The sequence below is a fragment of the Crotalus tigris genome, unplaced genomic scaffold, assembly GCF_016545835.1.
Source record: "Crotalus tigris isolate CLP2741 ecotype Arizona unplaced genomic scaffold, ASM1654583v1 scf7180000017969.2108049, whole genome shotgun sequence".
Lineage (NCBI taxonomy): Eukaryota > Metazoa > Chordata > Lepidosauria > Squamata > Viperidae > Crotalus > Crotalus tigris.
In genome coordinates, this window is record NW_024096751.1 from 1,944,710 (window position 1) to 1,963,674 (window position 18,965).

The 18,965-nt window shown below is 35.3% G+C and overlaps 1 protein-coding gene across 1 annotated transcript in view; it reads right to left on the minus strand.

Moving 5' to 3' along the window:
* Positions 1–18,965, minus strand: part of PTPRN2 (protein tyrosine phosphatase receptor type N2) — a gene marked incomplete at its 5' end in the record, with an annotated part of 573,168 nt that overhangs the window by 489,076 nt on the left and 65,127 nt on the right. The window contains one exon of the mRNA XM_039345638.1: positions 4,959–5,045. Within this exon, the coding sequence (XP_039201572.1) occupies positions 4,959–5,045 (87 nt within the window). The remainder of the gene's footprint in view (positions 1–4,958; positions 5,046–18,965) is intronic.

Below are 18,965 nucleotides of genomic sequence, written 5' to 3' on the forward strand. Positions count from 1 at the left end.
AACAACAGTCTTCAATATACTGAAGATACAACTCTACTTCCAGGAATCAAAGAAGGCCTGGAACATCTGATCAAGAAAATCAAGGAAGAAAGTAAGAATTTAGATGTCTTTCTGAACATCAAAAAGACCAAACTCATGACCACTGCAATGAATAGAAACATCAAAATACAAATTGATGATAAAGAGAAAGAATGCATAGAAAAATTCACTTTCCTAAAACCCCAAATCACTCAATGCAGAGAAGACAGCCCAGAAATGAAATGGTAGATTGTACTGAGCCACACAGCAATGATGAACATGAGCCAAATATAGAAAAGCAAGAACATCAGTTTGGCAACACTCTATTGTGTTCCTCATAGCTACCTATGGTTGTGGAAGTTGGACTTTAAAAAAGCAAAACAGGAACAAAATTGACATTTGAACTGTGGTGCTAGAGAAGACTCCTGCGTATTCCTTGGATAGCAAAGATGGCTAACAAGCAAGTACTGGAGTGCGCAACACCAGACATTGATTAGAACCTTGGCTTACTAGTAGTACATATTCTTCAAAACCTGCTGAATAACAAAATCTGGTAAGGGACACATGGTATGGACTTTGTAATATCTGCAATATGGTTTTTGTAGCACTGTTGCACTGGTAACTAACATGAGGTCTTTTTATGTTAATTAACCTTATTTCTCTTCCCCTTTCAAATGTATTGTTAGTAATTTGCCACAAACCTTAACTTTCAAGAATAATGTAAAAAGCCTTTTCTTTTAGAAACTAAGACTGGTTGATGTATTTGATACATTATAAATAAAATACTTTCCTTTTCTGCTTTTCCCAAGCTTCAGTGAACAAAGCAAGTATTTGAGCACAGTGCTCAGAAAAGCACTGTGAATGACATTCTGCCTTTTATTCCTTTGCAAATGTTTCTTTGACTTTTATTCAGAATACAATGCCCTTTCCAATTCTTATGCTTACATATTATTGGATATCTAATTTTTCATTATGTAACTGGAGAGTTCATTATTTAACTGAGTTTTCCTAATCCAATCAACTTTTACTTTGAAGTATCTTTGTTGTGCAAACTATAAAAAGAAATGTAAACCTATGTTCCATGTTTCCTCTCTTATATTTTTTTATCTTGGAGCATTCCAAATAAATCATAAATTAAATGGTTTTTCTGTTCTGGTATTTTAACTGGGGTTCAGCATATTGAAGCGTGAACCTAGAGCCACATTGGTTATCACTTGTCTGCTTATCCACTACTCAGTATAAAGTGACACTTGCTTTTCCAAATTTGGCTCTCCTTGGTCAGAGTTATGCCAAATACCTTACCAAGCACATTAACAAATTAATCCTACTGTGTCTGGAAGTTAAGTCATGGCAATTCAACTTGTTTCCTTCCCTGTCTGAGACATTTCGCTTCCCATCCTTGCAGCTCCTTCAGTCTGAGCAAGTTGGTTAAGCCTAAGGGACTCTGAGCAGGCAGATAGTCATTGGAATCTACCAACTCCCAAAATTCTTAGGGGTATTCCCACACCAACCTCATGGTTTCTTCTCCAAATAAGCATCTCAAATCAACAAGAAAGTAAGTCCAGTTACCATGACTCAACTTTCAGATAATTTTTGGATGTGGATGAATGAGACTTTTTATTGACATATTGCCACATATTTGGGGGAAGAAATCCAGAGGTTGGTGCAAGAATACACCTAACAATTTTAAGAGTTGGTACATTCCAATGGTTGTCTGCCTATTCAGATTCCTCAACCACCTTATTCAGACTGAAGACATTGCCTGGATGGGTAGCAAAATGTCTCAAACCAACAAGGAAATAAATCTAGCTTTCATGACTCAACTTCCAGACAATTCTACCTGGATGACTGAGAATCTTTGTCAATATCTGTCTGTTCCTTTTGCTTTTATTTTTGCTACTTTCCCCTTTATATAGGAGAACAATAATTGCATTCATCATCATATCAAGATGCAGCCTTCACCCAGACATTAAGCAAGTTGCATAGTGTTGACACTCCATAAGAAAACTAGATCTATTTTTTAATATACTGCCACTATCCTTACCTGCACCTTACAATTTTTCAATATTCTCACAGCATTTATGACTTATTTTTCATCAAGATTTTCTTGGACACTAACATAGCATACATTTTAACTCTACTCTTATACGTAACACTATAATTCCATCACAATCTCTAAAAGAACTGGAAGTGACTGCCTGTTTGAATAAATAAATAAATAAAATATTCCTTCCAGCATTCATTCACATTCCCTCCCTAAATTATTTCATTGCTTTTATTTTGAACTCTATTCACTCTGCTGGAGGCTCCTTGTTTAGTTATTTTCACACACTTTCAAAGTATTTTTTTTATTATTTCCATTAAATTTGGTCTGCATTTTTTTGTCTCTTTTATTCTCAACCCTTCCTTCCTCTCTTACTTACATTTTTTGGCTATATGTATTTATATAATATATTTCTTTCATAATTTTTTCAACATTTTTTCTTACATAAATTTCTTCCTCATCATCAGCCTTTCTCTCATCATTTTATCCGGCATCCTTTTTCAAATTTCCCCTTAACTCCACAAATTTCTATGGCACCCTGCTATGTAACTCTTTTCATTCTGTTCTAAGAAATTTTTACATCCTCTTTTCTTATATCTATTTTCAATTCATTCTCAAGGGAAATCTATCTTCTAATACTTTTTCATACAGGATTCCATATTTTCTTTAATGTAGTCATTTACTTTTCTTCAGTTTTATTTTTTCTCCTTTTCTTCCATATCCATGTTTCCCCTAAGATCCACTCTTGACACTTAGACACTCCAGAATCTTCCATCCTTCTCAGATTCTCCATTAATTATTTTAGTCTTTTATCAGATAGCCAGGTCTGCTTTTAGCTTAATATTAATTTCTTTGCCATACATATTTATGAATAAACATTCTTAAACCGCATATTCAAAACAAAATACATTTTTAAAATAGATACTCACTAAGCAACCACTATTGGCATTCATTTTTGATTTTCCAAATGATTTAGTTTTTTTATTAAAAGTTTTTAAAAATTTATTACAATATAAACCCACCCACCCCTCTCCCCTTCCCCCCCTCCCCCACTTCCCAGAGCTGATTACAGGGTAACAAATAAACAAACATAATCTAACTAACATAAACCAACTATACTATCAATCAAAACCATAACACACTTTAACTCCTTCTCAAAACAAATATTAACAAATTAAAACAAAAATAATAATATAATTAAAACTATTAATAATTATCTAAAATCTACTCAAAAGCAAGATAATACTTTTCAGTTTCATATTTCTTTTGAATATTATCAATCCATCTTCTCCAAACCATAATGTATCTTTCTTGTGAATGGTTTTTCAAGTAGGCGAAGATTTTCTCCATTTCTGCTAAATTAGACACCTTAAGTATCCATTCTTCCAAAGTAGGCAATGAGTTTTTCTTCCAATATTGCCCCACCAATAATCTTGCAGCTGTTATAAGATTCAAATGTTTGCCACCCATGTTTCCCCTAAGATCCACTCTTGACACTCAGACACTCCAGAATCTCCCATCCCTCTCAGATTCTCTATTAATTATTTTAGTCTTTTATCAGATAGTCAGGTCTGCTTTTAGCTTAATATTAATTTCTTTGCCACGTATATTTATGAATAAACATTCTTAAACCGCATATTCAAAACAAAATACATTTTTAAAATAGATACTCACTAAGCAACCACTATTGGCATTCATTTTTGATTTTCCAAATGACTTAGTTTTTATATACTCTTTATCTCAACCATATATTTATGGTTTTTAACAAAATATCATACCATACCCCAATCACTTACATTATGTACATAATTTTTCCAAAAACTCATACTTAGTTTTTCTATTATTACCATCACTAGAACCTAACACAACTATCCCAACTAATGAATTCCTATTTTTATAACTATCCATAATAATCAAGTTAATATCAATTCATATTTACCGACATATCTATTATTGCCTTTTATACATAATTAAACTACATCTTCATCTCACTGCTTCTACTTAATTTCATAAAATTATATTATTTATTCATATTTATTACATTTTTCTCCTTTCTCATAGACACACCACATATCTATTTTTCATTAGTTATGTTGTTTTGATTCCATTCTATATATTTTGCATATATATACTGTATACATTTAATATACTGCATATAATGACTGTTGGTTTATTGTTTGCTTTTTATCCACCAAACAAAGTTATGCTGTTTAAATGGGGCAGCCTTATAAAGTTCAAGATTAATTTCTTCAATCATATAATATTCCATCTAAATTTCTCCACAGATATGGACTTCTGCTGCTCATCATGGCTTTGGTTGATGAAGGCTTTCAGATAATGCTGTTTATTAATACAAAGTGAAGACTAAGTTACCAGATATAGTTATAGTGATGCCACAAGCAGCATTCCATCATAACAATGTTAAAGACAATACTGGTTATTCTGATGCATTTCGGCCAGTATCCTAGAAATGCAAGTAGAGCCTAGTTCTTCCAAGCGGTTAAGACCTTTAATATACAGCCTATTTTGCAAGCCCATATCCCACTAAGTAGAAGAAACATGCAATATACTGACAGACACTTTAGATGTACTGTATACCCTGCCTCTGAATTAAATTTTTTGCATGTTTAGCTCTCATGGGTAAATTTATAAGGTTGAATGTTTTCTTGAACCAACTGTTGGTGACTTGACTGAATAATCCGCACTCTATTAAAATATTGAAAGACATGTATTTTTCCTCTTTTACATTATTTTTAATGTGACAATCTCAAGACAATAGAATTACTGAGGGGTTTGTGCCTTGGTTTGTTTTTTTGACTGTCACACCACAGGACAAATTCCAATGTTGATGTAGAAATTTAGGAAAAATTAAGAGAAAGATTTCTACTGCACATACTTGATATCAGCAAATGCTGTCATCTGGAGCTTCAGAAAACCAGCAACTTCTTTTATTAAGTCCAAACCTTTTTCCTCACTCAGTGGGCTGTTGAAAAGAAAAGAAAAAAAGCATTACAAAAATGGAACTCATCAATACATCAGACGCTAAAAATCCCCGAAGACTTATCACCTTAGCCTGTTATGTAGGTTGAAAGGCAATGCTTACAGTATTCCTGTCACATTCTGATTGCGATATCAAGGAAAATGGGATCAGGTGCTTTCCCAGGCATGATGAATCACCTGAATTTTCCAGCAATAAGACAAACAATAAGGTGTAAATGGAATTGTTAGGAAATGTAATGGGTCCAATGATGCAGGGACCAGTTCATCTTGGTCCTCAATAAAAAAATGTAATGCAGTTTAAAGAGAAAGGAAAGAGAAGGGAACAAACGATGTAAGAGAAAAATGGCAAGATGAAGCTAGTGACAAACAAAGGAAGTAAATTGCAAACCTCTATCAAATGGAGAAGGAAAAATCCACCTCTACATTCATTAGTTGCTGAATGAATTCTTGCCCAGCAAATGACAAAAATGTTATAAATTCAAGAATAAAAAAGAGAACTAGTACACCATTCTGTAGGCAGTAATTGAGGAAGAGACATGCATCTCTGATTTTCAAAAATCTTGTGTTCAGACTTTTCTGAATATTTTATTTTATTTTTAACAGGACAATGGGATAGCAATATGTTGTCTCCAACATCTTAAATCAACTAGGATTGCAGAACATTTGCATAATTTTAGCAATTAAGAAAACAGGATATTCAAAACATACACATGTATGAAATAATATAGCCTTTTCCACCCATCATACACATTTCACTACAGGAATGCTCATGTTATATTACAAAATGATGTTTGCAATAACAGAGTTTAAATTAAGGAAAAAAAGAAAGAGAAATTAAACTCAAAGAAAGATACTTTGATTTTCCCCTCTCCGACCTTGTGCCTTAGAAATTTGTTGACCATATATTTGGATAAGAATGCAAGGTATAGCAAATAGCAATATTACTACTGTCTGCCATCCAAAGTCACTCTAACTCTAGTAAATAGAGTGGCACATTAAATAAATACATAAATAAACAAGTATAAATAAATAATATATACTGTTAAGTGAGGCAGATGATCTGGATACAACTCTCCTGAAGCAGATATGACTCTCAGAAATTAGAGATTTAGCATCAGTGGGAAATTTCAATTATTTGGATATCTATTAGAAAATCAACATGAAACTGAGTGTTCCCCCAAATTCCTCAGTGGCCTTGCTAACTATTTTATTTCTCAGAAAGTTGAAGAAGGGACAAGAGATGGGATCTTCTGGATCTGATACAAATCAATAGAGAAGAGTTGGTTAAAAAGGTAAATGCAGTGAGAATCTTGGGAGAAAGTGGTTACATTAATCTGGGTTTTATTATCATACAGGAAAGAAAATAGGGCCATTATCAAATTTTAAGGGAGAAAAATTTCAATAAACTTAGGGAAGTACTAAGGCAGACATCCTGAAGTGAAATGATTGTGACCATCTCAAAAAGAAATGCAATTGAACTCCTTTTTATTGAGAAAAATAATTAGGAGACAATGCAAGAAATCACTGGGGGATGTACAAAAGGCTTTCAACTGAGTTAAGAGTTAAAATGTGCATGTTTAGAAAAAGACAGAGAGGTATAGTCATCAAGGAAGTCTGTCTGTAGTGAGGTGCCACCTCACCACCATCTTCTCCCCATCCCCTTCAAGGAGATGTAAATAGCTTATATCTGCAGGAAAAAAATCAAACTCTACTGCAGAAGAAACCTGGATTCATAAGAAAAGAAGCAACGACAATAGGCAAAAGTGCATTTTTTTTCATTTATGTCCAAAGTAAAAGAAAAATCTTCTGAATCTTCTGTTTGAAAAGATGACAAAATTATAAAGGCATGACAGGGGCAAAGTAGAGTGTCCAAATTGTGTTTATGTAACACAAAAAAAGATAGGCCGCATCTGACTCATATGATCTTGTGTTAATTATTGGGACAAGATAAATTTCATCCAGGATTCTTGCAGAAGCTTGCAGATATAATTTGAAGCTCCATTCTGTGATCTTTCAGAAACAGTCAGCCCTTGAGGTAAGGCAGTTCAAGAAACTGGTATTCCAGGAAAGCTACTTTATTGTTGTAGGACAGTGATGGTGAACCTTTTAGAGATAGAGTGCCCCAAAACTGTCCCCCGCCCCTGCTCCACCCCCGCCCTGCCCCACCTGCCCGCAGGGCCATCCATCACCTCCATGGCCTGCCGCAGATCACTCAGGTGGCCCAGCAGCGCTATGACAGCCACGCCCTCTGCCCGCACCCCACAGCATCAACTACGGTGATGGGGCATGAGGACGGAGTCTTGTCCTCACTGCCCAGTTGCCATGTCCTTGGCTATGCTGCTCTGCGCAGGCCACACTCGGGGCGACTCTCCTCCAGGGGGGCTGCTGTTGAGGGGGCCGTGGGGGAGGCGGGGCTGGGTGATGGCACCCATGCCCAAAAAGAGGGCTCTGAGTGCCGCTTCTGGCATGCATGCCATAGGTTCGCCACCACTGTTGTAGGATATTAATATTAATCTTGTAGGATATTAATAAAACTTTAAAAGTCTGTCCAAATCCTTCAGTGTTCTATTTTTAAGGACAAAAAAGTCAAGATTGGGGGGGAGTGTTTTGAGTGTGATTCTCATACTTTCTTTCCAAGGCCAGAGAAACTACTTTCTTCTCCAATTTCCACTTCTTCCTCAAGGGCAGAATTAAATTCCTTGACAAAAATTATGAAGAAGAAGTACAGTTACAGGACTGGAGAAAGCAAATTTAGCTCCTGACTTCATAAAGAGGAAAAGAAAAGAACTGGGTAGATATAGACTAGTTAGTTTGATTTTGATTCTGAACAGAAGTCTGGAGCAGATTACTAAATAGTCAGTTTGTGAACATTTAGAAAAGAATACATTGCTCTGAAAATGCCAGCATGGATTTAATAGATACGAATTATCTTCTTTTTTGATGAAGTGACCATATTAGGAAACCATAGAAATACAGTGGATATAATATACTTTGATCGCATGTGGAGGTTATGTTTTTTTATTGGGGTTTTATCCCAAGAATCACTGAGAATGAACTGAGTGACCATATAAATTTTCTTAAATAGAGATAGATGGATGGATGGATGGATGGATGGATGGATGGATGGATAGATAGATAGATAGATAGATAGATAGATAGATAGATGATAGATAGATAAGAGGGCTTTTTTTGTCATAGAATGCCCAGAACAGAGTTCCGGCACCTTTTTTTTTTTTTTTTACAAAAAAGTACTGCATACATACATACATACATACATACTGCATCTAGTTCTGGGCATTTAACTGACAAACTGGAGAAAGTCCAGAGGAAAGCAACCAAGATGTAAGGAAGGATTGGTTGAAAATATTTGGTGCATTTAGTCTGGAGAAGAATACAAAGACACATCACAAATTTCTTCAAGTACTAGAAGGACTATCATATAGAAGATGGGATGAAGTTATTCAACTTTGCTCCAGAAGACAAAACAAGAAGCAGTAGCTTTACATTATAAGGAAGCAAATTTTGGATGACCATATCCTAACATATGCCAAGTTCCAGGAAAATCAGGAAATACAGACAGTTCAAATGGGTATAAAGATTTATTGCAAGTTACCACTCTAATGGCAGAAAGTGAAGAGGAACTAAAAAGCCTCTTGATGCGGGTGAAGAAGGAGAGTGCAAAAGTTGGCTTGAAACTCAACATTAAGAAAACCAAAATCATGACATCTGGCCCTCTCAATTCCTAGCAAATAGATGGGGAAGAAATGGAGGTAGTGACAGGTTTTATTTTCCTGGGCTCCAAGATCACCTCAGATGGGGACTGCAGCCAAGAAATTAAAAAATGCTTGCTCCTGGGGAGGAAAGCTATGGCAAATCTAGACAGGATACTAAAAAGCAGAGACATCACCCTGCCAACAAAAGTGCATATAGTCAAGGCCATGGTTTTCCCAGTTGCAATGTATGGATGTGAAAGTTGGACTATAAGAAAGGCTGAGTGCCAAAGAATTGAGGCCTTTGAACTATGGTGCTGGAGAAGACTCCTGCGAGTCCCCTGGACTGCAAGGTGTTCAAACCGGTCAGTCCTAGAAGAGATCAACCCCGACTGCTCTTTGGAAGGCCAGATCCTGAAGTTGAAGCTCAAATACTTTGGCCACCTAATGAGAAGGAAGGACTCACTGGAGAAGAGCCTAATGCTGGGAAAGATTGAGGACAATAGAAGAATGGGACGACAGAGAATGAGGTGGCTGGATGGAGTCACTGAAGCAGTAGGCGTGAGCTTAAATGGACTCCAGAAGATGGTAGAGGATAGGAAGGCCTGGAGGAACGTTATCCATGAGGTCGCAATGAGTCGGACATGACTTTGCAACTAACAACAACAACAAAATCTCTACAAGAATCTGAACTACTAATGGCAAAGAGAAATTAGCGGCAGATAAGAGTAGAAGGAATTCAAGATGGGCTAGACTTAGATTACTTGTGGGTGCAAAAGGACTCATGATTGATGACGAATTTCACTCCTCCCTTGGGCTCAGCCTGATCATCTCCTACAATACAGTCAGAATAGATTGCCTTGGGAAATGATGGATTTCCTTTACTGTATTTAAGCAGTGGCTCCATAGGCACCTGTCAGGAATGCAGAAATAAAGTTGATCCTGCTGTGTGGATTCCAAATGATTTGCAATGATTTGATTCCAAATTCATATCCTTACATTCTAAGATTCTATATTAGATGGAGATTATACCTTAAATGGTGATCAGAAAGTTAAAACTTCTTGTATTATTTCCACCTGCATATGGAATCAGACACAAGAGCTATATACCTCAACATAAGAATACAGAAGAAGTGGGAACTTCCGGTGGTCAGCGACGGTGATGGCGGCTACTTTGTAGCCGTCCTCCTGAGACGGTGTCAGATCTGTGGAGCACAGCGTTCATCAGCTGGCCCGCGGCTCGAAATCCCCTTCCCGGGCGAAGGGAAGGGGTAGAGACTGCACGAATAGAGGTAGAACCTCTTAACCCCCCCTGGATTTCTTTTGGGGGGGGTAGAAAGAGTGTTCCCTCGGAGTTCGTGCCTTCCCTGCCTCTCAGCTGTCTTTGTTTCTTTGGAAGCAAAGTGAAACGCCGCTACCATCTCCGCGCTTAAAGTTTTCTGGTGAGTGTTTTTTTAAAGCGGACAGAACTGTTTAAAGGATTTTACTTAGAGTTAGAGATTTATTTTTCCTTATTTCTTTTTTAGCTTATGTTGATTCTTTTTTCTTTGTTTTTTTTCTTTCGGGCGGAGAGTGAGAGTGAAAGTAAAATGGCGTTTTGAAAGTGTTTTTTTTTTCTATCTCTGGAAAGAAAAGACGGACTAAATGAAACGTATGCTTAGCATTGTTTTTTCTCTCTTTTAAGTTTCTTTTTCTTTTTTCTTTTAAAGTGCTTTGGAAGTTTTTCTTTTTTGGCACTCTCCCTGGTCTTTTTTTAATTTTAAAGATTTTAGTATTCCTTTTTAAGAAGAAAGAGAGAACAAGATTTTCTAAAAAAATGGCTTCAAAGAGACAACCAGCTTCAATAGTTTCTAAGGTGGTTTCTTCTCCTGTAATTGCAACTGTACAACAACAACTTAAAGTAACACCACCAGTGCAGCAACCTAAGGTTACACCTCCATCTTCTCCTTCCCCCCCCAGGCTTGTCTACACAAGATATTAAAGATATAATGGGAAATGCTGTGTCTCAAATCAGGGAGGAAATGAAGCAACTTCTTGAACAGAGCAAGTCTGAATGCAAAGAGGAAATGAAGAAGGAAATGAAGGAGCTTTTAGTGCAGAATAATACTATTCTGAGGCAAGATATAGTCTCAGCTTTATCTGGATTGGCTTCTGTGGTCGTGAAGTTGGACTCCAGAGTGGAAGAAGTTGCAGAGAAAGTAGATTTCCTTGAGTACAAATTCCAAAATATGGAAAAAAAGATGGAAACCTCACAAGATGATATTCTTATGTCTCAGTATAGACAAATGGAATATGCTTTGAGAATTAGGGGTCTTAAAGAAGATATGAATCAAGATCTGATGGAGATGGTGATTAATGATTTAGCTGTCGTTTTGAATACAGATAAAGATGAATTATGTAGAGAAGTGGAAAAAATTTACAGAGTTAACTCCTGGATTGCGAAACAAAAGAATCTGCCAAGAGATGTGGTGATTTACTTCGCTAAGAGGTCTCTGCGTAATGAGATTATACAAGCTTTTTACAACAAGAGGTTCCAGATTGCTGCCCAAGATGTCATCATTTTAAAGGAAATCCCATCTAAAATTTTAAGAAGTAGAAAAGACTTTGCTTTTTTAACCAACGAACTTAAAACAAGATTGATGCCATTCAGATGGGAGATTCCGATGGGTATTGTTTTGAGCCATGCAGGGACACGTTACAGACTTAACACTGTTACTAAAGCAAAAGAGTTTTATAACTCGGTCCTGGGAGCAGGCTCATCTTCTTCTATGACTCAGAAAGCTTTGAGTGGCAAAGAGGTGGAACAGCAGTCTGAAGGATTAGGTTTGATGGCTGTTGGACAGGTGGAATGGCTGCGTCAAGCAGAGGTCAAAGAGCAGAGAATGACCCGTGCAGCACATAAACGTAAGGAAAAGGAACAACAGAAGAAAGAAGCTAAAGAATCTTCTCATGAGAGTGCTTCGATGCCGGTGGGAGGAGCAAGACCCAAGAGTTCTGCAATACAGTCTTCAGTGGCAGATCTTCAGGCAGTCTTCTCCAGGCTCCTGGTTGAGGGAGATGGCAAAGTTCCTGACCTGGAATGCTAACGGTCTCAATTCCCCGCAGAAAAGAAAGAAAATCTTTCATTATTTAAAGCAACATAATAATGATATTATTTGCTTGCAGGAAACTCATATTTTACCTAAAGATCAAAAATATTTAATTAATGCTCGCTTGGGATCTCATTTTGTATCTCCTGCCCCTGGGAAAAAAGGGGGTGTGGTTATTTATGTCAAGCAAAGTCTATCAGCTTGTCTGGTAGAATCAGATTCTCAAGGAAGATATGTTATGATTGAACTTGGCCTATATGGTAAGAAAATACTTATAGTGGGATTGTACGCACCAAACCAGCAACAGGAACAATTTTATAGGTTGTTACATCAGAAAATAATTTTGTTGGACTATAGGTCTGTGATATTAATGGGAGACTGGAATGGTGTTTTAGATACACAAAAGGACAAAAAAGGTTCTTCTACTTTTTTTAAACAGGCTAAATTACCTAAAGCCTTTTTTGATTTGAAAGAGGACTGGTAGTTGAGAGACTATTGGCGTGAACGTAATCAAGAGGAAAGAGATTTCACCTTTTTTTCAGATAGACACCAATCTTTTTCAAGTATTGATTTCTTCTTGATTACAACTGATTTATATAATAGGGTGAAGAATGTTATAATTTGTCCTAGGTCATTGACGGATCACAGTCCAGTCTGGATGGAATTGGCTGCTGAAAAAGAGGAGAGGAGATCTTGGAGGGTGAATGAGAATTTATTTAAACAAGAAAAAAATGTTCAAAAATTAAAGGAATGCTTAAAGGATTATTTTGCTTTAAATATGTATAAGGGAACATCAATGTCAATGGTATGGGATGCAGGTAAAGCCTTTATGCGTGGCATTTTGATAAAAATGAATAATGTTCATAGACAAAAGCAGACTCAGAAACGTAAAGAATTGGAAGATGAGATTAAACTAAAAGAGAAGTCTTTGATTTCAAACCCCTCAGATGAAAAGGTTAAAGAAGCTATAAAATTGTTAAAAACACAATTTAATATGTTGATGGCTGGCCAAGCTGCAACTAACTTAATGTTTATGAAACAAAATACATTTTGTAATGCTAATAAACCAGGGAGATGGTTGGCCTATCAGTTAAGAAAGAAACAGAGACAGAGAATTATAGACAAAATAAATTATAATGGTAAATTGGTTTATCAGAAAGAATTGATTAAGAAATCTTTTTTAGATTATTATCAGAAATTATAGAAGAGCACTAATGTACAAACTATAGATATAAATAATTACTTAAGTAAGGCCAATTTTCCTAAACTAACAGAAGATCAGAAACAAGAAATTAATGGTTTAATTACTAATGAGGAAATTGTGACAGCCATTAAGCAATTAAAACTAGGTAAAGCGCCGGGTACGGATGGTTTGACATCTATTTATTATAAAACCTTAGTAGAAGAGATGACTCAACCTTTACGTGAGCTTTTTAATAATATATTACAGGGTTTAGAGATTCCTCCGTCATGGCGCAGTGCTTTTATATCTTTGATTCCAAAAGAGGATCAAGATCTCACTTTACCTAAGAATTATAGGCCTATATCTCTCTTAAATGTGGATTATAAAACTTTTGCAAAAATTTTAGCTAATAGGTTTATGGGGGTTCTGCAGCAGCTTATACATAAGGATCAATCGGGTTTTATAACTGGAAGGTATATGAAAAATAATGTTAGACAAATTATTAATTTATTAGAATATTTAGATAAGAACAACCAAATCTCTGCAGGGCTGATATTTTTAGATGCTGAAAAAGCCTTTGACCAACTGAATTGGCAGTTTATGTTAAGTTTAATTAAAGAGATGAATTTTGGAGAAAAAATATCACAAGCCTTATGTGCCATATATAAAAAACAGACTGCTTAACTTATTGTTAATGGGGGTTTGTCAGAGGTTTTTACAATAGAAAAAGGTACAAGACAGGGATGTCCATTATCTCCGTTATTGTTCGTTTTAACATTGGAAATTTTGTTGATCAAAATTCGGGAGTCGCAAGAAATAAAAGGAATAGAAGTTAACAAAAAAGAATATAAGTTAAAAGCTTTTGCAGATGATTTGGTGGTTACTCTGTCTCAACCTACTTACTCTGTAGTAAAGTTATTACAATTGATTCATCAATATGGTTGTGTTTCGGGTTTCAAAATTAATAATAATAAGACTAAAATATTACCTAAAAACATGATTAATCGTGATAAACAGATCTTGGTTAATTTAACAGATTTTGAAGTTGTTGATAAGGTAAAATATCTGGGGGTTACATTATCTGTTTCTAATGCAAAATTGTATAAGAATAATTATGAAAAGTTGTGGATCAGGGTACAGAAGGATTTGAAAAATTGGGATAAGTTACAGTTATCTCTTATGGGTAGAATTGCAGTGATTAAAATGAATGTCCTACCAAAATTTCTTTTTTTGTTTCAAATGTTACCTATTTTAAAGAATGAGCTTAACTTAAATGAATGGCAGAAAGGCATTAATAAATTTATTTAGGCAGGGAAAAAACCAAGGGTAAAGCTTAAAATTATGCAAGATTTTCGTGAGAGAGGTGGACTCAAGGTACCGAATTTGAAATTATATTATGATGCTGTGGTTTTAACATTGATTAGTGATTGGGTAAATTTAACAAATGTAGAAATACTCCATCTGGAGGGTTGGGATTTACTTTTTGGATGGCATGCCTATTTAATTTTTAATAAAAAAGTGGATCGAGTTTTTAAATCACATATTATAAGGATTTCTTTACTTCGAGTTTGGAGGAAGTATTATAAGAGTGATTTTAAAATACCTTTATGGGCCATACCTTGGCATGCGATAGAAGGGATAAGGAGAGGAGTTAAAATGGATAGGGTTTCTTATACACAACTACTTAGATGGGATGGTCAAAACTGGCAGTTAAAATCTTTGGAAGATTTAGTACATGAAAATATTATCTATTCATGGTTTCAATATAGACAAATAGTGGACAGATGGAAGACGGATTGTAATTTGGGCTGGCTTAGAGAAGATCAAAACCTTGTTAAACAAGTAAAGGATCAAAGACACACTCACATTAAGAGGGTTTACGGGGTTCTAGTGGAATTGGATTCAGAATCTGAATTAATCAAATTAATCAAATTAATTTAATCAATTAATCAAAGATTGTATGATTAAATGGGCACAAAATTTTGGTGAACCAATCCCACTGGATACCTGGGAAATTATTTGGGTGAGGAATGTTAAATTCACACAAGCCCAGAACTTAAGGGAGAATTTTTACAAAATGTTTTATAGATGTCACCTTGATCCACAAAAAATGTCTATTATGTACCCTGATCTACAGCCTAAATGTTGGAGATGTGGTTGTTTGGACGCTACCTATTTGGTGGTCGTGTAAAAACATAAAAGCTTTTTGGATTAAGATATGGTGGAATATTCAGAGAATTTTTAGAAGGAGGGTAAAATTTACCCCGCAATTATTTTTGTTAGGTATTGTTACTGATTGTGATGCTAAGGAGGTTATATTGATGTTAAATTTGATTACAGCTGCAAGGCTGCTAGTAGGGCAATATTGGAAGAAGGAATCTTTGCCTACTTTGCAGGAGTGGTTTTTTAAAGTTTCTTATTTGGCGGAAATGGCAAAGATTTCGGCTTTTTTAAAGGAGCAATCACAAGAGAAATTTTTTGTTGTATGGGAAAAATGGATAAATTTTATACAATATAAATTGGATATAAAAAATATCATTTAGCTTTTTTATAACTTGTATAAAAATGTTTGATATTTTATAGATTGTTTTCTCTTTTTTCTTTTTCTTTCTTTTTTTTCTTTTTCCTATTTTTCTTCTTCTTTCTTTCTTTCTTCTTTTTTTTCTTTCTTTTTAAGTACTTCTTTTTTTAATGTTTATGCCATTTATATTTTATTATTAATTATTTTATAAGTTGTTAAAATTTGTTTAGGTTTTTTAAAATTTTAAATAAGCCTATATTCAGTTATGGGAAGTTCGGGGGGGGGAGGGGGTGGTTTGGGAGGGATTGGGTGAGGGTTGCTTTGTTTGTTGTTATTTGTAAAACTCTTAAAAAATTTTCAATAAAAAAAAAAGAATACAAAAGAAGTATTACAGAATTTTATCATGTGTTTATATAAAATAGAATTATCTAAATTCTTATTGAAATAAATGATATCTATGGAGCTTCATAAAAATGAATTAATCAAGACAATCAGCCTCTTGTTTTTAATTATTGCACTGCCAATACTGATCCATTTATTATTATGAGCAAGATGAATGCTATTTAAAAGGTAAAGCATACAATTTGCATACTAGACAGAGAACTGTTGCTCTTAATATGTAGTTTAAAGCATTTTAATATATATGGTCCCCTTGGCCATGTCTATTTATATAATTTGGATTACAGCTAGGACAGAAAAATTCTTGATTTTTTTCAAATATCATACATTCCCTATCAAAGAACTCAAGAGACATTTGGCTTTATACAAAGATAGAATTCTCTGCAGACTAGATTTAAATATACATTATTTGCCTTTATATAATTCAACTATTTTGCCATGTTTTAAAAAAATTAAAAGGAATCTTGGTATTTTCACAAAGGAAAAAAAATACAAAATCCTTGTTATTCATGTAAAAAACTACCCCTTTCAGGCTTTAACTGTGAATTGAAAGAACTATGGTACTACTCAAAATACTGTGAAAGCAAGCTATTGTCATCACACCACAGCCTGTGTGTTAATTAGATCTTTCACTCCTGAGGACAGTGGTTCAAATTTGTGGGGATGACAGGTGTCAGAGATCAGAGTAGTTTTTTTTTAAATGCACATTCACACATAACAAAACACTATAATGTTATATTTATCCAGAGGTGCAGGAAAAGCTGTACAATATGTTGTTGGCATTAACTTGATATCATTTGTATGCATAAAACTATATTTCTGGAGGCTACAAAATCAAAATGAAGTGCTAAAATGAGATGTAAAGGAAAAGTGGTAAGGGGATTCAAAGCCTTTGGTGTTCACTTCCAACAAGGTTGAAAACCTGTTCTGGAAGACAAAAAGGAACAATGACATTTCCTCAGCTTTAATTATTCTTATGGGCACAAGTTAAGTACAAATGAATGACATGTAACTGCACATTCACTCAGCAAAACACAACTCTTCACTCTGTGTAAATCGTAAATCAAGATGATAACTATTATACTCTTGCTTTTGATGGCCAAACTCTCAGAAACAATGTTGGTTTATAGAAAGCCTTCAGAAATAATGTACCCCTCAAACAACCTCTTTATTTTATTTATTTGTTTGATTTATTTGCCACCCATCTCACTTCAAGGCAACTCTTTGATAGAACTTCTGCCTAATTTGCAAGTTGTACGCTTTACTGATATTTGTCGCTGTTATTCTGCCTAATTTCTGTTTTTAGAGTGAAGCTTATCAATGCATGAGGCAACAAGGGATTTTGTTTATCTATCAACTTGTCACAGTGCCTGAGGCTGAATAGGGCTGAGAAGGAAGGATGGCCCAAGATCATCCAGCTGTCTTCTGTGCCTAAGGGAAGAGTAGAACCAAATTTGACCTGTGCCCTTTCCAAATTAAGTCACAGTTTTAGCCCTGTGTTTCTTTGACATGGTCCAGAAACAAGCAAAAGACCATACTGGAAATGGAATAATCAAATAATTTCTGTGGCAGTTTATGAGTGACTCAAAAATGAGTTATTTTCATCTTAGCATGGCTACAAAGAGGAAAGCAATGGATCTTCATTGACTCTGCAAACAGAAATCACACTTTCCTCTCTAACCAAAGAAATTGGGAGAATTCCTCTGTGCTACACTTAAATTATACCAGCCATCACCCTGAAAAAAGCCAAAGGGCCATTTCTACCTATGACCATTTATTTTTTAAAAGCATGTAATAAAATAATGGGGAAGCAGCAGGTAATCAATTCAATGTTTTGTGGAAAGAACAAGCCTCTAAGTTCAGCATTATAATCAGCAAAAGAGGAGGCTGGGTAGAATTCTTTGTGGTATACTACTCAGACATGATGTATTTATGTTGGTGAAAGAGTGCAAAGACCCATTTAACAACTGTAGTGTCAAAAAAGATATAGTACAACAGTGTATCATGCCATTGAAACTGAAATATATTCTGAGTTTATTTGCCTCATGAAATGTTAGTTATAGGCTTCTCTTTAAGGGTCATTTATATCCTTCCAAAAAGAAGTTTTTGCTACCTTCTCAAATCAAGCACATGTATTATTTTTTTATTGTGTATTCCCTTTTCTTCCTCCAAGCAGTTCAGAGCAGCATCCTTTATTCTGAATTTGAAACATTTTAATGCACTCTTCTCTACACTTAGGCACCTCCAATAAAAAAAGTGTACATAGGCTCCCATTTTATCTTTGCATTAATATTATGGCTAAGTGAGCTTGACAACTGTAGGCTAACCCTGGAGCAAACTAAGAGGAAAGTGAAGATTTGAATCTTGTTTTAATCCTGTGTTCACTGTACACAGCAGGATCTCATTATAAACATTGGATGATTTTTCACATGAATAATTGTCATAGCAGCAAAACTGATACTAAACATTATTTTTGGTTTTAATGGGGGATGCTGGTATGAAGTGAAATGCACGTGTTGATTTTGTGATGCAACAGAAATATTGTGCTCACTACAGAATCAGGTCTACCTGCACGTGTCTGGATGTCTGAGGGGACTTTCCATGGTGGCCTCTTTCTTCATCAACCAAATCTCCCAATCTCTTCCAGAAATAATGTAATGGATCTGAATAGAAGCACAGATTCCAGGTCCCTTATAGTGCCATCAACAGTAGGAAAGTTCACTTACCCATTAGCATGACCACCAGTATTCATCTAAGAAGACAAGGTATACAGCCCATAATTCCCCAATCTGCTGTAATATCACTGCATGTCAGGGAAGATATGCATCATCATTTGGAGACCGTTGCATGGTTGTTTCATTTATACTCTGCAAATGTTTGTTCTGGCTAGAGGGCACTCAAACAGCAAAGCACAGAACAGAAGTTGGATCAACCAATCAGCATGTAGGACACACATCTCCGCATATCATGCAGTTGGGATTTAGGAGCTGTGCACATACTC